Consider the following 24,443-nt stretch of genomic DNA (forward strand, 5'->3'; position numbering starts at 1 on the left):
ATCCATTTATACCACATCTACCGCTTTCCCCTCATCAACCTCCTTCGTCACCTTTTCAAAGAATTCAATAAGGTTTGTGAGGCACGACTTGCCCTTCACAAAACCATGCTGACTATCCTTGATCACATTATTCCTATCCAGATGTGCATAAATCCTATCCCTTACAATTCTCTCTAAGACTTTGCCCACAACAGAAGTGAGACTCACCGGCCTATAGTTATTAGGGTTATCCCTACTCCCCTTTTTGAACAAGGGAACCACATTTGCTATCCTCCAGTCTTCTGGGACTACTCCTGTAGACAAAGAGGACATAAAAATCAAGGCCAATGGCTCTGCAATCTCCTCCCTTGCTTCCCAGAGAATCCTAGGATAAATGCCATCAGGCCCAGGGGACTTATCTATTTTCACCTTTTCCAGGATTTCCAATACCTCTTCTCTACATACCTCAAAGCCCTCCATTCTACTTATTTGTGACTCAGTATTCACATCGATGACAATGCCCTGTTCCTGAGTAAATACTGAAGTAAAGTATTCATTCAGTGTCTCCCCAATCTCTTCCGCCTCCACACGCAACTTCCCCCTACTATCCTTGACTGGACCTATTCCTACCCTAGTCATTCTTTTATTCCTAACATACCTATAGAAAGCCTTTGGGTTTTCCCTAATCCTACCGACTAAGGACCTTTCATGTCCCCTCCTTGCTGCTTTTAGCTCTCTCTTCAGGTCCTTCCTGGCTACCCTATAACTCTCAATCGCCCCAATTGAACCTTCACGTCTCATCTTGAGGTAGGCCGCCCTCTTCCATTTAACAAGGGATTCCAATTCCTTATTAAACCACGGCTCCCTCGGACGACCCTTTCCTCCCTGCCTGACAGGTAATTAATTATCAAGGACACTCAATAGTTGCTCCTTGAACAAGCTCCACATATCATTTACACTCTTGCCTTGGAGTCTACTTTTCCAAGCCACACATCCTAAGTCATGCCTCACCGCATCATAATTTCCCTGACCCCAGCTATAACTCTTGCCCTGTCGTCCTCACTTATCCCTCTCCATCACGAGTGTAAAACTCACCGAATTATGGTCACTATCCCCAAAGTGCTCACCTACCTCTAATTCTAACACCTGGCCTGGTTCGTTACCCAGAACCAAATCCAGTATGGCCTCACCTCTTGTTGGCCTGTCTACATATTGTGTCAGGAAACTCTCCTGCACACATTGAACAAACACTGACCCATCTAACGAACTTGAGCTATAGCTTTCCCAATCAATATCAGGAAAGTTAAAGTCCCCCATAATAACCACCCCATTACTGTCACTCATCTCCTGAATCACCTTCCCTATCCTTTCTTCAATGATTCTAGGACTATTAGGAGGCCTGTAAAAGACTCCTAACAGGGTGACCTCACCTTTCCTATTCCTAACCTCAGCCCAAACTACCTCAGATGGCAAGTCCTCATCCATCGTCCTTTCCACCACTGTAATACTATCTTTGACAAGCAATGCCACACCTCCCCCTCTTTTACCCCCTTTTATTAGTGGTGGGCTGCTGCTTTGAACCACTGCTGTTAGAAAAGGAATTTCAGCATTTAAATTATGACATTGAAGATATTGCAATATATTTCCCAATGAAAGTGGTTTATGATTTGGAAAGAATCCTTTATTGATGCTCCCAAGCTCTTATTGCCCTTGTCTTCCTACTGGTCGAGGTCAAGAAGTTAGACCAGTGGACCATATTAGGCATAACTTCTTAATTAATGGAAAGAACTTTACCATTGCTCTTTCATACTAGGAGTTTAATATCTCACAACATGTGTAAAAATGTTAATTGGTGCTGCAGTAGAGTAAAGAACAAGCTTCAGACAAATAATAGGATGGCAACGTGTACAGTCCAGGCCCATGGAAACTGACCTTGTAAATGTTTGGCACTTGTAATGCATTATGTTCCAAAATATGTTTGCTCTGAGCACTCATTAGGTACACAAAGATTAACAGGATAATATGTACTATTTGTCATAAATACTTATACCCAGCAAAAGAAATGGGAGTTAACTTTAGCCTCGCTCGAGCACTGCAGTTGGCTTAAGAAATTTTAGTGTAGAGATGTGGTGTGTTGAAGTGGCAGGCAACTAGAAGCTTGAGGTTATTTTTATGGTCAGAGCATAGATGTCCTGCAAAGCGTTTGTCTAGTCTGAGCTACACATCATGAATCCATGCTAACTCCCTAATTAACTGAAATCTTTCAAGGTGATCAGTTACCTTATCCTTGATTGTAGACTCCCAACAATTTCCCCACCACAGAAGTTAGGTGAAGTGCTCTGTAATTCCCTGTTTTCCCTCTGTCACCCTTAAAGAGTGGAGTGACGTGAGCAAATTTCCAATTCAGAGGTACAACTCCTGAATTCAAGGAACTCTGAAAGATTACGATTGGAATATCAGCATTTAACAACTGTAAATGGAAACTATTAGGTCCTGAGGATTTGTCACTCCTCAGTTTCCCATTACAGTATTGATGATTTAGTTTAGCAAAGTTTATTTCAGCCTTGTCTTTGATCCTCTGATAATTTCTTTGGGACTTCTGGCAAGCTATTCTACCTTTCTTTTTTTGTGAATATTGAAGTAAAATAAATCATTCAGCATATCTATCATTTCCCCATGGTCATTGACCTTTTTTATAGCTATAAAAATCTCCTCTTATTTTTTAGAGGATTTATAAAATTCATTAAACTGCATTAGTATGTAAGGTAATTCTATATTTTGAATGGGATCAAGATGGCTCTATCACAAGCTGTTTAATTAATGATTTATCATTTAACCAGATTACAAACTCTACTACTTACTCTGTGCACCTTGGGACAAACATTTGAACTTCATAAAAGGCAATAACATGGGAATGTCATTAAAGTAGAGTATGTAATGACTTCTTCACATTTTGACATGTCTGGATATTTTAAAATTGCACACTAAGATAAGCAAGGACTTCACCTTTTGACTTGGGACTTAGTAACAGAGAGGAATAAGTAAAAGAATGCAATCCATACAGATCACCTCATTTAAATCTATGTAACGATATTAATAGAATTTTCCTTTTGATGCCTTTTGAAATACTTTGCTGAACTGACAGCTTAAACATGAGAAATAAGAGCATCAATAAGAGCCTCTCAAGCCTGCACCACCATTTAGCAAGATCACAGTTGATCTACCCCTGGACTCCATTCCTCTTCTCCTCTTCCATGCCAGTTCCTCAGAACCCTTAACTGCTCAATATTTCAAAATTCTAGCTACCTTTCCTTTAAATACTTCCATTATCTAGTCTCCATAGAATTGTAGAACAGAAAATTCGAGGCATTGACTACCTTTTTGGAAAAGCAAAGAAGAACACAGAACAATGCAACACAGGAAGAGATCCTTTTGCCCTCCAAGCCTGCTCCAACACGTTTTACCCTTCCACAGTAAAACTGTCTTCACTTAGAGGATTCATATCCCTCTATTCCATTCCTATTCATGTATTTATCGAGTTATTCTTGAATGATGCTGTTGTGTATGCTTCTGCCATCACCTCTGGCAATGCAGGTACTCCCCACTCTTTTTGTGGAAAAACTTGTTTCAAGCATCTCTCTTAAACGTTCTCCCCTCGTACCTTGAACCTGTGTCCCTGAGTAATTGACTCCTCCACCCTGGGGAAAAGACTCAGACTTTCCACTCTACCCATGCCATTCACAATCTTGTAAACTCCTATTATGTCACCTCTCAACCTCCAGTGAAAATAAACCCAGTCTAGCCAACCTTTCTTCACAGCTAAAATCCCTCAAACCATGCAATCTCCTGCTAAATCCTTTGTTTACCCTCACCAAAGTATCTACATCCTTCTGATACTGTAGTGACCAGAACTTGGAATACGCAATATTCCAAGTGTGGCCTAACTGAGGTTCTATAAAGTTGCAGCATAATTTGCCAATCTTTATCCTCAGTGCCTCTTCCAATTTTTTTACAACCTTCTCTACCTGCACTGCCACTTTCAGTGATCTATAGACCTGCACACCCAGATCCCTCTGCGTATCAATACTGCTAAGGGTTCTGCCATTCATTGTATAATTTCCACCTGTATTTGACTTGCAAAGTGCATCACCTCAAGCAGTTCCTTTGTACCTCAGTTTCATAATTTAAAACTTCCCCCACTAGTGGAAGCATTTTTTTCAACATCTGCCTTGCCACCCACTAAGAATCTTAAGTTTCAACCCCTGTTCTTCTGAACTCTAATGAATAAAGGCCTCACCTGTTTAGCCATTCTTGAGAAGTCAACCCCTTCATCTCATGAATCAGCCTTATAAATCTCTTTTGAGTTGCTTCCAATTCCAGTATGACCATTTTGGAGTACAGTGACCAAAACGATACATGGTGTTCCAGGTGTAACTAACCAACAATGCACAGTTGTAGCAAGATTTGTCTATTTTTAAACTCCATCCTTGAACAATAAACACCAAAATTCCATTTACGTCCTCATTTACTTGCTGCTCCAGTGTGATAAAGTTCATTTTCAAAGTGTTTCAGTCTAAGAACATCCGAATCCCTGTACAGTGCTTTTTTTTTTGGAGTCTCCCTTCATTTAAACGATAGTCTTGTCTTTTGATTCTTTCTATCACAGCATGACCTCATACTTTCTATCATTAAACTCCATCTGTCAAATTTGAATACATTAGACTCTGTCCCCTCCTCCAAATCATTAATATAGGTAGTGTGTAATTAAGGCAAGGATTGAGATCCCTGTGCGACTCCTAGTACTTTCCAACCTGAGAAAGAACCATTAATCCTGACTCTGTGTTAATGCTTCCTCAATCCTTGCTAATATATAATACCCAATACAGTGAGCTGCTATCTTGTGCAGTAGTATATTATGTGGCACCTTGTCAAGTGCTTCTGGAAATTGAAATACTTGCATCTACCTTTATCAACTCCGCAAAAGAATTCTTATCTCATTCATCAAACCTCAATTTCCTTTCACAAGACCATGTTGATTCTGTTTTATTGTATTGAGCTTTTTTAAAATATCCAGTAATTTCTCCTTAGTAATGGAATCTAGCATTTTCACAATGGCAGATGTGATGCTAACTGGCTTACAGTTTCCTACTTTGTCTTCCTTGCTTCCTGGGCAATAGTGTCCACTTAGCAGTTTTCCAATTCTTCGGAACCTTCCCAGAATCCAATGAGTTAAATAATATTTTAACCAATGCCTCCACAATCTTGCAACAACTGCCTTTAAAACCCTTGGATGCAAGCCATCTGGTCCTGGTGACATGTCTGCCTTTAGTTCGATTAGTTTGTCGAATACCTTGTCCCTTATGATAGCAACTATTACAGGATCATTCTCCCATTAGCAACCTCCTTATTTGTTCGAAAGCTAGTGCCTCCAAATAAACCTGTTGGACTATAACCTGGTGTTGTGTGATTTTTAACTTTGTCCACCCCACTTCAACACCGGCACCTCCAAATCATTGTTATCTACCATTGTCCTGTTTCCTGTTGTTAAATCTACATTTGCATCCTTTAAGGGTCCCACTTTTTTTCTGGCTACTCTTTTTATAAATCCATAAAAGCTTTTGTTTGTTATTATTTCTTGCAGGTTTACTTTTGTAATCAATCTTCTCCCTCATTAGCTTGTTCATCATTTAGTTCCTAAAGATAAACTTCCGATCCTCTGGCTGACCATTAGTGTTTGCTGCTACTTTGTATGCCTTAGTTTTTGATCAGATGTTCTCTTTGACAGGCTTTCTTAACCATGTGTGTTTCATCCTTCTCATTGAGTCATTCTTTTTGTCCAAAAGAAATTTTTGCTGAGCATTAATGAAATGATTAAATGTCTGTCATTGTCAATTAGTCTATTTTCCCAGTCTGCTTTAGACAAGTCTTTCTTCATAATCTCTGTAATTTCCCTTTTTAAATTGAGGACTCTGGTTGGAGACCCAATTTGCTGTCTTTCAAACTTAATTTGAAATCGATCATGTTGTGATTGTTAACTAAGTGATTTCTTAATAATTCGAATTCATTACAACTTACTCGACCTAAAATTGCCTGTTCTCAGGTAGGATCCATAATGTGCTGCTTTAAGAAATAATCTCTGATGCACTTTGGAAAATAATCTTCCATGTCACCCTTGTCCATATGATTTATCCAGTAATTGTGTAGATTAAAATTAACCAAAACAATTGTAGTACCTTTTGCCTCCACCATTTGCCAGTTTAAACTTTGTTGTGCAGTGAAATAACATTTTGGATCTGTAGATAAATCCCTCTTACTTTGCTATTCCTTATTCATACCTAAATTGAAGGTAAGAGTTATTACACTAATGTCCGACTCACCTTTAATTAACAAAGCTATCCAGGCTAGAATGTCAAATATCCTTGAACATTAGGTTCTCAGTCTTGTTACAAATGCTACGTGCAGTCAGAAAAAGAGCCTTAAACTTCGAGTTTTGCCATTATTACTTACTTTGGCAAATAACTTACTCTCATTTGTGCTGCATTCCTCTGCTTATGTTTTCTACCCCTTCCTGTTGCATCTTCATTATCATTTGCTTCTTCACTGATTGCACCTCTGCTGTCTCTTTGCATTTCTTTTTTTTTAACTTCAGCAGAACTGGTTGAGGCTCCTCCAAAGCCAAATTCTGGATCCGTATACCTGCCTCACTTGCAGTCACATCCTCCTATCCTTGACCAAATGCAAATTTGACATAGTTAATTTCGAGGGTTTGACTGCCTCATGAAACAGTGTCCAGGTACCTCTCCCTCTCCTGATGTCTGCATCATCAATTCTGAGCAGAAGTTTTTCGAGCAGACAATGCTTTCTGTGGATCACCAGCTCTGTGTCACTGCAGCTACTGTATATTGCCTGCCCAGCCATAACTTATACTTAATTCCGATGGTAAATATTTTAAGGGTGAATTTCTTAATTATATTCTTCAGCTGTAATAATGTATCCCAATTGAAAATCCTTGGCCAATAAGTAGAGACATGGATGAAGTAGCCACCAGTCACCTATCTATTTTCCTGTGACATCACACATTTGACTCTGACTCTGACATTTGACTCAGGTTGAAAGGGCTCTGAGTGACATTTTTTCCACGTCTGCCACTGCCCTTCTCATGGAAGTCAGCTCTTCATAAAGCTGCTCTTTCTTTTCGCTCTCTCTCTCTCTCTCGCTCAGTCACCGCTCTTAATACATGCATCCTCAGAGAGTACTGAATCCCAAGCTCCCTCAGTCTTCTCTGGACACACTCGTAAGATTTTTGTTTCTGGATCACCGCTGCTGAGAAGTCCTGAAAGAACATGATATTAGAGCCCTCATAAATTAGGGTCTTCGGATCCTTCCCCGGACTCTGGAAGCCTCCATGTCTCTCTCCTTATCACGGTAATGATTGAACCGCATCAGGAGAGGACGAGTATGTTGACCCAGACCCGATCTCCGCGCTGCGACCTTGTGAGCCCCCTCTATCTTCAATCCTCTCATGACAGCCTCCAAGTCAAGGAATTTTAGCAGCCAGTCCTCAACAACTTCCACACCCTCAGGCAGACCGATGATCCGAATGTTTTTCCTTCTGCCCCCTGTTCTCAAGATCATCCACTTGGTCTCACAAATTACAGACCTGCATCTCCAGGGCTTGGATCCTATCCTTGGTTGAACTGGCATCAGCTTTCACGACTGTGACCCTGTGCACCACCTCATCCATCCTCTTCTCCAGATCTCCAAGCTGCTGCTCATTCTTCTGCAGCATGAGAGAGGTTGGAGCCAGCTTCCCTTCAATCTGTATCCCCAGTATCTCGTGAGACTTCAAGAGCTCGTTCACCAAAACCTGGAATGTAATCGGCTCTGAGGATCCTGCAGGCTGAACTGCAGACCTGGCCTCGGATGCTGCTACTCCCCTTTTCGGCATCTGTGGATGGCTAAGTACTTTTTTAGAAGTTTCTTGGAACTCCACGATCTTTGCGGAGTCCCAAGATATCACGATGGCCTGGGTTGGGCAGGTTAAAGGTTCATCCTGCTTGTGCTACAATGCAGAGCTCTGCAGTGCGATCTTCTCAGATCATGCCACCTTGGAACCCCCCCCCAATTCATGCATCCTAACTTTTACCTTTGTCTATTTTGTGCAAAGTGGCATTCTGTTTCAACACACAAAATATATTGTTGCAGAAACTCAACAGGTCTGGCAACATCTGTGGAGAAAACAAGTTGGCTTTCAGTCAGTTTGACAAGGCAGTTTGCTTATTTAAACTTCATTTCTTACAGATTGTCAATGTGTTCATGAAATCCACATTCAAAAACTATTCTGCGCTTTGTTCATTTCAGTGATAAAATTGTTGAAGAACAACCAATAGAGGATGAAAGTGAAATTGATGATGACGATGATGACGATCTGGATGGTGAAGATGCTGACGACCAGTATGAGGATCCCACTGAGCATACAACCAGTAGTACGACAACCACTACAGAGGCCATTGAAGAAGTTGTGAGAGGTAATGGAAAGAAAAGGTTGCAGAAATTTTTATTATGCTACAATTTTGTCTATGGAATGAATCAGTTAGTATATTTTTTTTCTTCAGAAATGCATAGAATTGGAGCTTAACATGTTTTTCTCATAAAAATCAGAAATACTTAACAGGTTTGGGAACATCTGTGGAGAAAGAAACTTCATTGAAACTGTCAAGTCGTTTTGGGCTGGAAACTCTTCAGAATGGTGGTGGGGCAGGGGGGTGCTTCCAATAAAAATACCTATTTATTCAAGTTTGTGCTGCACACCATGACAATATGGACTAATTGGGAAAATGTTCTCATCCATGTTGATGTTTCAAAAAATGGAAAGAAAAGGTTGGAAGCAAGTTCATGGTCATGCTCTGAAGTCATTGTGAATTATTAAAATCCAAGTAACATTGGTTATTTCTCCTCTCTAGATGCCATGCTGTCTTTAAATGTGATGTTTACACTAATCTTACATGAGTACTTAAGGAAGAATTGGTCTGTGCAAGTACACTGGATTAGAATACATTCTCCAGTTACGTCTGAAGAGGCAAAGGGACATATTTGGTTCAGTTTCACAAGTGCGCAGTACTGTATTTAGATTGTGTTCATTTGTACTTTACTGGAGATTGAAGTTAAGGATAACTAACCCTCTATAGGTTGTTCGAAGAAAAATCATGAAGATTATAGTTGATTTTTGGAAAATTGTTCCGTACAATATCTATAGAAAGTTTGTATCAGAATGCATGAGCAGCCTCACAACATTTTTCTAGAACATCATAGGCATCTGCTGGGTCATCATCTAACCATCAAAGAATAGTAAGGGCGTTTTGGGGCAGACAGTAATCATAGGGGGACACAGTTTTAAATGTAGCAAAGAGGGTCTCTTCTGGTTTTATGTTTACATATAAAAATAAACTGCTTGAGAAAGCATCTCTGGAGAGAAAATCAGCTCTGAGTGTGTACGGAGTTTCTCCAGCACTTTCAGTTTTGTGACCTGACTAAATGCTCATGCTCATCTTCTTTCTGAATAGTTATCTCACGATGTAATGTTGCTCATGAAGCTGTCCAGTAGGTTGTGTAATTATTGCAACTGCAGCTAATGGTAGAAAGTAGTGCTAAAATATGAATGAATTTGGTGATTTTGATTTTGTATGCCTACCTATGTTGTATTTGGGTGAACAACCATTGAAATCAGATTATTATGCTTTGTTATGTCAAAAATTACCAAAACAACAATAATAGGAATTCTAGTCCCCCAAAATTGCTTGAAGTAAAAGATGAGTTAAATCATTGCAGTAAATCAAATGTGATTTATTTTGTTTTTAAATCCCCCTTATGCCTGCTTTGTCTTTTACTGATTTATAACCAGAAATTCTATTGATTGTACAATTCTGAGTGCACTAATCGATGTAAAAAATAGTCCATACTAAGTACCACCTAACTTCCAGCATACTGCTGATTTAAAAGGTGTTGAACTTCTTGATTAAAAATCTCACAACACCAGGTTATAGTCCAACAGGTTTAATTGGAAGCACACTAGCTTTCGGAGCGTTGCTCCTTCATCAGGTGACAGTGGAGGACTCAGTCCTATGACACAGAATTTATGTCAGAAATTTACAGTGTGATGTAACTGAAATTATACATTGAAAAATACCTCGATTGTCTGTTGAGTCTTTCATCTGTTTGAATACCACAATAGTTTCACAAAACCTTTTTTAAAAAGTTGCATTCTCAGGTTAGCTGTAACAATGGGAGATAGCTAGACAATATGTTGAAGACAAATTTTTGATATAAATTCTGTGTCTTAGGATTGAGTCCTCCACTATCACCTATGAAGGAGCGACGCTCCGAAAGCTAGTGTGCTTCCAATTAAACCTTTTGGACTATAACTTGGTGTTGTGTGATTTATAACTTTGTACACCCAGTCCAACACCGGCATCTCCAAATCAGAACTTATTGGTGTTGAACTTGTTGTGTTGTGATCAGTCTCTGCTTTTGGGATAGTTGACAAGGTGATGGAGGGTTCTGGTCCTGGTGTGGTAACTATTCAGTTCTGTCCAGTGCATAGCTGAGGATATTCTCTCGTCCTGTTATTGAGGTGTGCATGTGTAGAGAGTTTATACTGAGACACGGAAGAAATGAAATGGTTGCATTTATTTGTGTTAACAGTCATAGTCAGGAAAAATCCACCATCACCAAGACAGAGAGAGAATGGGTGTTAATAAAGGTGATAGATAAACAAGAATCAATCACACAAATGGTGGTCATCAAGAGATAACAAATGAGGGGGCCAAAATGGCAAAGAAATATATAAATAAATTTGTGGAAAAATATCACCAACATAGGTGATTGCATATAGATATTTCATCTCCCCCCGAAACCTAATCAGTCAGAAGAGGTAAAGCAGATCAGGAAATATGTATCAGGCTTATTTCTAATATATATGAAACCCTATAAGGAGATATTCCAAGAATCAAGGAGAGTAAACACTGCTGGTTATAGTCAGACCTAGGACAAAGACAGACGGCTTTGGATGCCAAAGGTCAATAAACTAGGCCATGGGATATTGCTGTAGACATTCTTCAGATTAGATATTTTATAATCATCATCCTGCACTGAGATCAGATGGGAGCAGGTGGGACCTGATCCCAGGTCTCCTGGCTCAGAGGTAGAGACACTACCACTGCACCAGAACAGCCCCTCCATTCTTCAGGCACTATCTTCAGCTGCTTCATCAATGACCTTCCAGCAAAAGTTAGGCTGTTCGCTAATAGAATCATAGAATCATAATAGAATCTACTGTGCAGAAAGCGGCCTCTCGACGCATAGAGCATTCAACCCTCCGAAGAGCATTTCACCCAAGCCCTGCCCCCTACCCTATCCGTGTAACCCTACATTAACCATGGATAATCCATCTGGCCTATATTTCTGTGGACACTAAGGTCAATTTAGCATGGCCAGTCTACCTAACCTCCACATGTTTGGACTTTGGGAGGAACCAGACCTCCCAGTAGAAACCCTCACAGACACAGAATGTGCAAACTCCACACAGTCACCCAAGACTAGAATTGAACCTGGGTCCATGGCATTGTGAGGCAGCAGTGCTAACCACTGAGCCACCATATCACCCATTGATGATTGCATAATTTTTAACTATTCCCAAGTACAGCAAGACTTGGACAACATTGACTTTTGAACTGACAAGTGTCAGTATCATTCATACATACATGTGCCCCAGTAAATGACAGTCTTTGACAGGAAAGAGTCCAACCATCTTGACATGTAATGGCAATACGATTGCTGAATCTCCTCCTGTCAACTTTCTGGTGGTTCCCCTGATCAGAAACTGAAATGGATCAGCTATATAACTGCTGTGAAGGAAAAAGTGAGAACTGGAGATCAGAGTCAAAAAGTGCGGCGCTGGAAAAGGACAGCAGGTCAGACAGCCCCCAAGGAGCAGGAGAGTTGACATTTCCTGATGAAGGGCTTATGCCCAAAACGTTGACTCCTCCTCTAAGATGCTGCCTCACCTGCTGTGCTTTTCCAGCACCACAATTTTTGACTATATAACTACAGTGGCTACAAGAGAAGGTCAAAGGCTCGTAACCCTGAACCAAAACTCACGACCTGACTCCCCAATTCTGTTTACCAAAGGTACAAGTCTAGATCGTGATGGAATACACCCCACTTGTCTGGATAAGTGTACCACTAACAAAAATCAAGAAGCTCGAAACCATTCAGGACACATTTCAGATTTCCAAAATGCCTTAGATTTAAAGTACCACATATTAAATCAAGTAATGTGACTAGAGCATATGGAGTCCGGGGTGGCAGAATGGATAATCAGCTGGCTTAAAAATAAAGAAACGAGAAGGGACCAAAGTAGCAATTCAGACTGGCAGAGTTAGAAGTTGTAATCTTAACTTTCGGTGTAGAGTTCATTGTCATTCGCAATTTAAGTTAGCAGTATAGATTTTAACATTTAATGCATGAACTTCTAAATTTGAAGTTAATGACAAAATTGCAGGATTAGTCAGTACTGTTTAATGACGGAACAAATTGCAAGAAAGATTAATAAACTTTCAATTGTGTCCATTCTGAAAAGTGGAATTCAGCAAGACAGACTTTATGTATTGCATTTTAATGAGAAAAACTAATGTCACATGTTCCTTGTAAAATAGTCGGAATTAAGTGAAGCAAAGTCATCATGGATACAAATCACTCAAAGCTGGAGTGAAGGCCAGTCAAGACTATAACAAATCAACCATGAACTCGGGTTTATTTAAAGGAGGATGAGATTGCAAAGTCTAGAATTAATCCAAAACGTGAATTTGAGCCTTGGTTATACCATCCTTGCATGAATTACTGCCTACAATATTGGTTGAAGCATTATGAAAAGAGTCAAGAGTAAGGTGCTGGAAAAGCACAGCAGGTCAGGCAGCATCTGGAGAGCAGGACAAACGACGTTTCGGGCAAGAGCCCTTCATCAGGAATGTGACTTGTGAGCAGGGGTGGTGGGGGGGTGTGGAGAGATGAATGAGGGGGAGGTGGGGCTGGGCTAAGGTAGCTGAGAGTCCGATAGGTAGACGGAGGTAGGGGTTATGGTGGTAGGTTGGAGAGGAGGATGGAGTGGATAGATGGGAAGGAAGATGGACAGGTCATGACTGTTGTGCCAGGTTGGAACTGGTATAAGATGGGGGAAGGGAGATGAGGCAACTGATGAAATCCACATCGCTGCCATGTAGTTGGAGGGTCCCAAGGCTAAAGATGAGATGTTCATCCTCCAGGCATCGTGTGGTTAGGATGTGGCAATGGAAGAGGCCCAGAACTTGCATATTGTTGGCAGAGTGCAAGGGGGAGTTGAAGTGTTCGGCCACGGGGGCGTTGGGGCTGGATGGTGTGGGTAACCCAGAGATGTTCTCTGAAGCGCTCTGCGAGTAGACGTCCTGTTTCCCCAGTGTAGAGGAGACCGCATTGGGAGCAACGAATACAGTAAATGACGTATGGAAGTGCAGGTAACACTGATGGATGTGGAAGGCTTCTTTGGAGCCTTGGGTGGAGGTGACGGGGGAGGTGTGGATGCAGATTTTTGCAATTCCTGTGGTGGCAGGGGAAGGTGCTGGGAGGAGATGGTGGGTTGGTGGGCAGCGTGGACCTGACGAGAGAGTCGCGGAGGGAATAGTCTTTACGGAAAGTGGATGGGAGGGCAATATATCTCTGGTGATGTGGTCCGTTTGTAGGTGGCAGAAATGGTGGAGAATGATGTGATGTATACGGAGGTTGGTGAGATGGAAGGTCAGGATCAGGGGTTTCTGTCCTCGTTGCGGTTGGAGGGTGGGGTTCGAGGGCAGAGGTGCGGGAAGTGGATGAGATGCGCTGGAGGGCATTATCGACCATGTGGAAAGAGAAATTGCGGTCTTTAAAGAAGGAGGTCATCTGGTGTTTTCTGTGGTGGAATTGGTCCTCCTGGGATCAGATGCGGCGGAGGCTAAGGAATTGGAAATAAGGTATAACGTTTTTATGGGAGGCAGGGTGAGAGGATGTGTAGTCCAGATAGGTGTGGGCGTAGGTGGATTTGTGGAAGATGGTCTTTGTTGAGTCGGTCACTGTCGATGGAGATGGAGTGATCCAGGGAGAGGAGGGAGGTGTTTGGGATAGTCCAAGCAAAGGTCAGGGTGGAATGTGTTGGTGAAGTTGATGAATTGTATGGGTGGTGTCCCAAACGTATGTGAGAAGTTCCTGGATCGGTGGGGGGATAGAACAGTATCAAGATATGTGAGGATGAGTTCAGTGAGGCAGGAGCAGGCCGAGCCGATGGGTCAGCTGGAGCACTCAGGTTTATGAAACTTGGTTAGGAGGTAGAACCGGGCGGTGCGGGGTTCCTTAACTATGAGGATGGAAGATGTGGGTGGGAGATCCCCTGAGGTGATGAGGTTGTGTACAGTTTTAGAGATGATGATTTGGTCATGAGGGGGCGAGGTCGTGGTCAAGGGGTCAGTAGGAGGAAGTGTCTTTGAGTTGGTGCCTGGCTTCAGTGTTGTAGAGGTCAGTGCGCCAAAACTACCACTGCACTCCCCTTGTCCGCTGGTTTGATGGCATTATGAAAATAGTACAATGATCGTGTGGAGGAAAAGCTTTCCAAGCATGATGCCAGAGCTGAGAAATTACCTGGAAAGATAAGCTGGGTCTTTTTTCTTTTGAATTAAACTTAATGGAAATGTTTAAAATAAATGAGTTTTGAATAGCACACGAAGTGTGTGTTTCCACTTATAAAATAGTTCAAAGGTTGAGATCATCGATTATAAAACAGTCACCATGAATTGCAGTAAGAAATTGAGAAGGAATTTATTCGAATGGTAAAAATTCAAAATTTACTGCCACGGAGTGATGGACAGAAAAAATGTATTGAGAGATTTAAGGAGAAAGGCAGTAGAAGGTTATTATGAAGTGACATGAGGATGAATGAGAGGAGGCTCAAATGGAGCATAAGTTTTCCTGAATGGTCACTTCAGTATTGTATATTCCATGTCATTAAATCTTCTTACATAGAACAGTACAGCACAGAACAGGCCCTTCAGACCACAATGTTGTACCGACCATTGATCCTCATGTAAGGTAAACCTAGTGTACGAACCCTCAAATTTCTGTGACCATATGCATGTCCAGCAGTCTCTTAAATATCCCCAATGACCTCGCTTCCACAACTGCTGCTGGCAATGCATTCCATGCTCCCACAACTCTCTGCGTAAAGAACCGGCCTCTGACATCCCTCTATACTTTCCGCCAAACAGCTTAAAACTATGACCCCTTGTTTTAACAGTTTCTACCCTGGGAAAAGGTCTCTGGCTATCAATTCTATCTATGCCTCTCATTATCTTGTACACCTCAATTAGGTCCCCTCTCTTCCCTCTTTTTTCCAATGAAAAAAGTCCGAGCTCAGTCAACCTCTCTTCGTAAGATAAGCCCTCCAGTCCAAGCAGCATCCTGATAAACCTCCTCTGACCCCTCTCCAAAGCATCCACATCTTTCCTATAATAGGGCAACCAGAACTGGACACAGTATTCCAAGTGCGGTCTAACCAAAGTTTTATAGAGCTGCAACAAGATCTCACGGCTCTTAAACTCAATCCCCCTGTTAATGAAAGCCAAAACACCATATGCTTTCTTAACAACCCTGTCTACTTGGGTGGCAATTTTAAGGGATCTATCTACCTGCACACTAAGATTCCACTGCCAAGAATCCTGTCTTTAATCCTGTACTCAAATTTCAAGTTCGACCTTCCAAAATGCATCATTTCGCATTTATCCAGGTTGAACTCCATCTGCCAACTCTCAGCCCATCTCTGTATCCTATCAATGTCATGCTGCAGCCTACAACAGTCCTCTATACTGTCAACGACACCTCCAATCTTTGTGTCGTTTGCAAACTTGCTAACCCATCCTTCAATCTCCTCATCCAAGTCATTAATAAAAATTACAAAGAGTAGAGGCCCAAGAACCAAGCCCTGTGGAACACCACGCATCACTGACTTCCAGGCAAAATACTTTCCTTCCACTACCACTCGCTGTCTTCTGTCGACCAGCCAATTTTGTATCCAGACAGCTAAATTTCACTGTATCCCATTCCTCCTGACCTTCTGAACGAGCCTACCATGGGGAACCTTGTCAATGCCTTGTTGAAGACCATATACACCACATCCACCGCTCATCAACTTGTCTAGTAACCTCCTCAAAGTATTTTTTTTTTAAATGTAAGGCTTGCTTTTCTATAGAACTTCATAGAATTATAGAATCCCTACAGTGTAGGAACAGGCCATATAGCCCAACAAGTCCATACTGACCCTCCAAAGAGTAACTCACCCAGACTCATTACCCCCTACCTTATTACTCTACATTTGCCCCTGACTAATGCACCTAACCTACACTTCCCTGAACACTACGGGCAATTTAGTATGGCCAATTCACCTAACCTGCACATCTTTGGATTGTGGGACGAAACCGGAGCACCCGGAAGTAACCCACGCAGACATGGGGAGAATGTGCAAACTCCTCACAGACAGTCAGCCGAATCGAACCCGGGTCCCAGGTACAGTGAGGCAGCAATGCTTACCACTGAGGAACTGTGCCGCCCTAACTTATAACCTATAACTTCAATACATCCCTAAGCACTTGAGAGACCATTTTGGAGATATTGTCTTATTGGGCTCCATGTGTGGGGGCAGTGTGAGTAATTTGATTGGCAAAAATTGTGAGGAAAATATTAAATTGATTAAAAACTGTCCAGTTTCCATAATCCTCCATCAAAATGGTGATTTTGTTGTGCAGAAAGGACTCCAGTCGGGATCATAGAAGAATCGTCTTGACATATTGGCGGGCTTGAACCCACTTGAACAGGTTTTTTCAAAACATTGCCCTTTGCTTACCGAAGCTTTCTGCACAATTATAGGCAGTACTGATGTGACTTTGGAGAAGCATAACCTGCCAAAGGCACACTATTGATTAGATACTCTTTAACGTGGCAACAGGCCATTTGGCCCAACAAGTGCACACCAGCTGTACAAAGAGTAATCCAGCCAGGCCCATTCCCTGTGACTAATGCACCTAACGATATGGGCAATTTAGCATGGCCCATATGCATTGTGGGCAGAAACTGGAGTACCTGGAGGAAACCCACACAGACATGGGGAGAATGTGCAAACTTCTCACAGTCACCCAAGGTGGAATCGAACCCGGGTCCCTGGTGCTGTGAGGCTACAGTGCTAGCCACTGTGCCACCCTGACTATATCTGATTGGAAGGGAATGTAACATTCTTGCTGAAATATTTCAGCAAAGCTCATTCGATCAGCTTGTTGGCTGAGGCAGTCGGAGCGTTCAGCTCAAACTAATACTGACAAGCGTCTATTGCTCTGCTAAAGGCATTTGTATAGTAGATTTTAGGGATTTTGTGACATCAAATAAACATACTCAAACTGTTATTTACAATTCTGTACATTCATCTACAACTTCTGATTCGTCAACCCATAAAGGATGAGTATTGAATCGTAATCCATTTGAACTAATTTGCTAATAAGTTCCAAGGTGTGTTTGCTGTAACTTCAAAACCCCTGGCAAAACTGTCCGTGGCCACCACCATTACCACTAAAAAAAAAATGAATATTTCAGAGTTTTAATGATTGGGCCCAAAAGCCTCAGATGTGAAAGAGCCACTCGGTCTAAAACTATACAAACAGGCGAGTGGACTTCAGGTTCGATTCTTGGTGAGGAACTAGCTGATCTTAATTGGGAAATAATTGGTGTGCTACATTTACCCTTCATAATTTTGTTGTGGAAAGTGAGATTGCAATCAGTCTAGGTTTCAAGTTTCTGTAAAAATACTGAATGAATGAAACTGAGATTTTGCTCTAGTGTAAAGCCATCCATAAGTCCATAAGACATAGCAGTGGAAGTAAGGCCATTCAGCCCATCGAGTCCACTCTGCCATTTACTCATCGCTGGTGGGCATTTCAACTCTCTACTTATCCGCATTCTCCCCGTAACCCTTAATTCCTTGTGAGGTCAAGAATTTATCAATCTCTGCCTTGAAGACGTTTAACGTCCCGGCCTCCACTACATTCCATGGCAATGAATTCCACAGGTCCACCACTCTGTGGCTGAAGAAGTGTCTCCTCATTTCCATTCTAAATTGACCTCCTCTAATTCTAAGGCTGTGCCTACGGGTCCTAATCTCCCCGCCTAACGGAAACAACTTCCCAGCATCCACCCTTTATAAGCCGTGCATTATTTTGCAAGTTTCTATTAGATCTCCCCTCAACCTTATAAACTCTAACAATCCCAGTATCCTCAACCATTCATCATATATTAGGTCTACCATTCTAGGGATCATCCATGTGAATTTCCACTGGACACACTCCAGTGCCATTATGCCCTTCCTGAGGTGTGGAGCCCAATATTCCAAATGAAGCCTAATTAGAGCTTCATAAAGTCTCAGAAACACATCGCTGCTTTTATATTCCAACCCTCTTGAGATTAATTACATTCACTTTCTTAATCACTGACTCAACCTGCAAGTTAACCTTTAGAGAATCCTGGAGTAGCACTCCTGGATCCCTTTGTTCTTTGGCTTTACGAATTTTCTCACCATTTAGAAAATAGTCCATGCCGACATTCTTCTTTCCAAAAGTGCAAGATCTCACATTTGCTCACGTTGAATTTCATCAGCCATTTCCTGGACCACTCTCCTAAACTGTCTAAATCTTTCTACAGTCTCCCCACCTCCTCAGTACTACCTGCCTGTCCACCTAACTTTGTATCATTGACCAACTTCACCAGAATGCCCCGGGTCCCTTCATCCAGATCATTAATATATCAAGTGAACAGCTGCGGCCCAACACTGAACCCTGCGGGACACCACTTGTCACTGGCTGCCATTCCGAAAAAGAACCTTTTATCTCAACTCGTGGGCGGCACGGTGGCATGGCCAATTCACCTGACCTGCACATCTTTGGACTGTGGGAGGAAACCGGAGCACCCGGAGGAAACCCACGCAGACACGGGGAGAACATGCAAACTCCACACAGTCAGTCGCCTGAGGCGGGAATTGAACCCGGGTCTCTGGCGCTGCGAGGCAACAGTGCTAACCACTGTGCCACCGTGCCGCCCACGAGTTGAGATAAAAGGTTCTTTTTCGGAATGGCAGCCAGTGACAAGTGGTGTCCCGCAGGGTTCAGTGTTGGGCCGCAGCTGTTCACTTGATATATTAATGATCTGGATGAAGGGACCCGGGGCATTCTGGTGAAGTTGGTCAATGATACAAAGTTAGGTGGACAGGCAGGTAGTACTGAGGAGGTGGGGAGACTGTAGAAAGATTTAGACAGTTTAGGAGAGTGGTCCAGGAAATGGCTGATGAAATTCAACGTGAGCAAATGTGAGATCTTGCACTTTTGGAAAGAAGAATGTCGGCATGGACTATTTTCTAAATGGTGAGAAAATTCGTAAAGCCAAAGTACAAAGGGATCCAGGAGTGCTACTCCAGGATTCTCTAAAGGTTAACTTGCAGGTTGAGATAACATCCACTGGGTTTCCCTGGCCCTCACCTTACTCAGCAGCTTCCCGTGAGGCACCTTATCAAAGGCCTTTTGGAGGTCTAGATAGATAACATCCACTGGGTTTCCCTGGTCTAACTTAGTTACCTCTTCAAAGATTTCTAACAGGTTTGTCAGGCACAACCTCCACTTATAGGTCCATGCTGACTTGTTCTAATCCAACTCTGTACTTCCAAGAATTTAGAAATTTCACCCTTAACAATGGATTCTAGAATCTTACCAACAATCAGGGTTAGGCTAATCGGCCTATAATATTCCATCTTTTGTCTTGATCCTTTCTTAAACAAGGGGGTGAATCACTGTTGAAGCACTTTTGACCCCATCTTGGCTTATGTTGATGGCTGGCTTCCTCACCAAATCAGTGAATGTCTAATAAAACATATGCATCCCATCTCCAGATATTTCAAATCCACCATGGAACTTATTGGCAATTAGTTCTAATAGATACTGTTATAATTCTCATTCTTTCTGTGTTGACTAATCAGATGGTGAATGCACAGATTTGAAGATAACTTTTTGGAGGATGTGTATTTGTCTTTGCAAAGTTTTGGAATCTATTATACTAATGGTTTTTCAGGGCAGTGCTGTTACTGCTTTCAGAACTGAATGCTCCATATGCTTTAGCCAATAAGCTGTTTGCATTGTGTGACATGAGACAAAGTGCAAAGAACATTTGTTGATATGGAGGAAAAAAATTAGCTTAAAGGATGTGCACTTTGTGAAATGGTTTCACGTGCAATTAATTATTCATCTACTTTTGTGATCCCTTTCCAGTGGTCAGAAACTTGTACAAAATAAGCAAATTTACAGGTTGCGCAACAATTTGAGACAAGCAGTAAGTTATTTGTATTTGAGATGTTGGAAACTGTAACTTAGGAGACTGTAAAAAGTAATGTTTGCAGTTGAAATATCTATGCAATGCACCCCGAAAGTAGCTGAGTAAGTGCAGCAATGTGAATAGTCACTGCCTTGCTCAGGTAAAAGGAACACAAAATTTCATTTGGGTAAAGTAGAATACAGCAGTGTCTGTGGCATTGTGTGGCAGCAGAGAAATATTATAATGCTTGGTTTGATGCCAATATAATTGTATATTCACTGTGCTTCCCTATCCCCTCATTTAATTCTCATCACTCTCAATTATATTAATTCTTTCTATCATCTTTGAATGATACAGAAGAGTTGTTTATAGAATTTACTACTGCTACTTATTCGATGTGCATCCAGTTTTTCACTTCATGATTCATCATCAGGTTGCTCCCTCTATTACTTTCATGCCAAACAGTAGAAGCAGCATATGATAGAAAACCAATCAATTTGGATCAACTCTAAGCTCTGCAGTCCTGACCCATCCAGCATTGAATGGTGATGGACAATAAAACAACTAACAGGAGGAAGCTTTCCAAATATTCCCATCCTCAATGATGGGGAGTCCAGCATATTAGTGCAAACTACATGGCTGAAACATTTGCAACCATCTTTAGCCAGACGAGCTGAGTGGATGATCCTTTTTGCCTGCTCCTGAGGTCCCCAGTATCATGGATGCTAATCTTCAACCAATTTGATCAACTCCACATGATATCAAGCAACAGTGGAAGGCACGAGATAATCAATGTTTATGGATCTTGATAATGTTATAATACTAAGGATTTGTGCACCAGAATTGGCTATGCATTAGTCAATCTTTTCTAGAACAGCTGTAATGTTTGCATTACACCAACAATGCAGAAAAAGGCCCAGGTATGTCTCGAACAGGAAATGTCAAACTATAATCCAATCAGGGTCCAGTTAGCACCAATATCAGTCTACTTGCTATCATCAGCAGATGATGGAAAGAGTCATTGACTATGCTATCAAACAGCTCTTACAAAACAATAACTGATGCTCAGTTTGTGTTCCAACAGCACCATTTGGCTCCTAACTCTCATACAACCATGGTCCACCTATCACAGCATAAGATGATTGTGGTTTTTGGAGGTCAGTCACCTCAGTGTGGGGTATCATTGCGGGAATTCATCAAGATAACGTCCTAAGCCCAACTATTACTATCTGCCTCATCAGCAATTTTCCTTCAGTCATAAGGTCAGAAGTGGGAATGTTTGCTGATGATTGCATAATATTTGTGATTCTTCAGATATTAAGGTAACCATCTATGCATGTAGCACAACTCAGACAATATCCATGCTTGAGCTGACAAGTGGCAACTAACAATTGTGACACACATGTGTTAGGCAATGACATTCACCAACAAGAGAAATCTGACCATCTCCTCATAACGTTCAATGGCATTAATGTTAATGAATCCCTCGCAATCAACATCATAGCACTTACCCTACCAAAGAAATAAAAGAACCGATCACATAAATGATGTGGGTACAAGAGCAGGTCAGAGGCTTGGAATACTGTAGCGGGTTAATCGACTTCAAACTCCCAAAGTATGTCCATTAATAAGGCACAAGTAAGGAATGTGATAGCAGTTCAACTTGCCAGATAAGTGCCAACAACACCAAGAATCTCAAGACCATTCAGGATTGTGTCACTCAAGTTGTGTTGCACTATCAGCAGTCTTACACTCCAGCATGGCAGGGGTGTATATTGTTTATAAAATGCGCTAAACCACACAGGCTGTTTTGGCAGCACTTTGCAAACCTCTTGTATCGAGAAAGACATCAGAAAGCAGATTCATGAGAGTGCCACCGTCTGCAATTTCCCTTCCACGCCATATACCATCTGGACCTCAAACTATGCTGTGCTGTACATTCTTTGCTGTTATTGTGTCAATATCTTAGAAGTCCCTTTCTCATTGGACTCTGGGTAATCCTAACAGCAGTTCACAAAGCAGCTCACTACCAGTATCCAAAGAGCAGGTTGGGTTTGGCCCAAGCTCTCAGCCTCTGGTTCACCAACTAGTGGAATTTCAGTAGCTAGAGATCTCAGTTGTGGAGAAGGTCTGCTGGGGTTCATTTAACTGTCTAAAGAGGGCCTGATTACATCAGGTGTCCCATCAGACTGATGGGAGTTCCCGACTAATTCTCCCCACTGCTGGACAAAACGTGGGACCATGTTTTATAAATGATTCAATCAGTAATTCAAAAGCACACAAAATATTATAAGTGTGGGAAATTGAATTGCTATATCAATGTACTTAAAGCAAAATCATCTGAGTTGTTAATATTATGAAGCATTTAAGGGGTAGTTTTTATTTGTTGTAAATTTGTTTATTCCCCCTGACTGAAATCCTTGCATCTCTCATATTCAGAGGTTTGCTCTGAGCAAGCAGAAACTGGGCCTTGTGAAGCTATGATACCTCGATGGTACTTTGACATCAGTGAAGGAAAATGTGCACAGTTCATTTATGGAGGCTGTGGAGGAAACAGAAACAACTTTGCCTCTGAAGAGTACTGTTTGGCCGTCTGTAACAGCGTCAGTAAGTGAACCCTCCAGCTGGTTGCAGCTTCTGTGTGTCACTCTGCACTGAAAACCTCACCTAGTTTTACTGCTGTCTACCTGTAGGGCAAGTGCCACAGTTTGCCATCTTAACTCCTGCAGTAATGCTCTTCAACTGTTTTCTCCTTTTTCCCCCTTGAGTAGCTGTGCACTAACTGCTTTCTATATTCCTAACCTGGTTTTTGAATTGTAACTAAGCTTATTGCTTCTTTGGACATCCTTCAGGCTAGGAGCTTGCCTTGTGATCTTTGATATTTATTCTAGCTTACGAGACATATGTTTTCTCTCCTCAAAGCAAAGCATTATGTGATATGAAATATCAGAGTTGAGGTAATGTATAAGATTACAAGATGAACTACATTATCTTATCAAGCCTCCTTCAACAGCATTTCTGAAACCCATGGTGTTTACCACTAGAAAGACAAGGGCAACAGATCCATGGGTATATAACCGTATACAACTAGCCCTATGAGTGACACAGCATTCTGATTAGAACCATATCACCATTCACTGTCACTTGATCAAAAAGCTGGAATTCCCTCCCTGATAGCTCCAAGGATATACCTAAATCAAATGGATTTGATTTGTTTATTATTGTCACAGTTCTGTGATACAGTGAGAAGTATTGTTTTGCATGTTATCCAGGTAAATCATACTGTACATCAAGGTAATAGAACAAGATGCAAAATATAGTGTTCCAGGCACAGAGAAGATGCAGAGAAAGACCTCAAAGTAGATTTAAGAGAATATTGTTGGTAATTCTGACAGACTTAAAATTGAGATTTAAAAGATGTGTGTCACCGATCTGCTGGGGACAGCTTGCAGAGAGTCACCGAACTGCAGCAGATTGGAGATAGACCATAACTGCTGACCCAGGTAGTAATGTTTACATCCCAAGAGCAAGTTCTTCCAAAATGTGAATTGAAATGTTTGCAGTTGGAGTATTTGACTCTGGTTAAATAACAAAGTTTGGTTGGTGTGGCTAGCTTTGACCAGATACCCAACTATTTCCAGCTTGCAGGGGCAGTGCTAAAACTAACAAAATTGTCTTGCAAGTTAGAGTTCCTGAAATGACAGGGTAAAATTTCTAAGGAAACCCCAACTGATAGCAATTTCCATTTAGAAAAATGCTTTTTACAAGTCTAACTTTTGATAATCGGTTTACTGTGCATGAAACTAGGTCATTACAATATACAGCTAGGGACAAAGAGGATGTATATAACCCTTGATGGGGGTATAATCAAAGTATTATAGCCAACAACTTTGCAATGTGTTGAAGCTAATAGGGACATTTTCTTTGGAGAGTTTAATGACATACTTAAGTTTTATATCAGGCATTCCTATTCAATACTGTTATTATTTAACAAAATATAGTCACTAACGATG

The 24,443-nt window shown here is 41.5% G+C and overlaps 1 protein-coding gene across 4 annotated transcripts in view; it reads left to right on the top strand.

The window, feature by feature from the left end:
• The window catches only part of appa (amyloid beta (A4) precursor protein a), a 178,189-nt gene that overhangs the window by 112,838 nt on the left and 40,908 nt on the right, over window positions 1-24,443 (top strand). For 2 of the 4 annotated variants that reach the window (XM_043701398.1, XM_043701397.1), the window contains exons 6-7: window positions 8,341-8,507; window positions 22,870-23,037. In XM_043701398.1, coding sequence (XP_043557333.1) covers window positions 8,341-8,507; window positions 22,870-23,037 — 335 coding nt within the window. The remainder of the gene's footprint in view (window positions 1-8,340; window positions 8,508-22,869; window positions 23,038-24,443) is intronic. The other 2 variants (XM_043701400.1, XM_043701399.1) reach the window with 1 other exon arrangement.

Source organism: Chiloscyllium plagiosum, chromosome 12 (genome assembly GCF_004010195.1).
Source record: "Chiloscyllium plagiosum isolate BGI_BamShark_2017 chromosome 12, ASM401019v2, whole genome shotgun sequence".
Lineage (NCBI taxonomy): Eukaryota > Metazoa > Chordata > Chondrichthyes > Orectolobiformes > Hemiscylliidae > Chiloscyllium > Chiloscyllium plagiosum.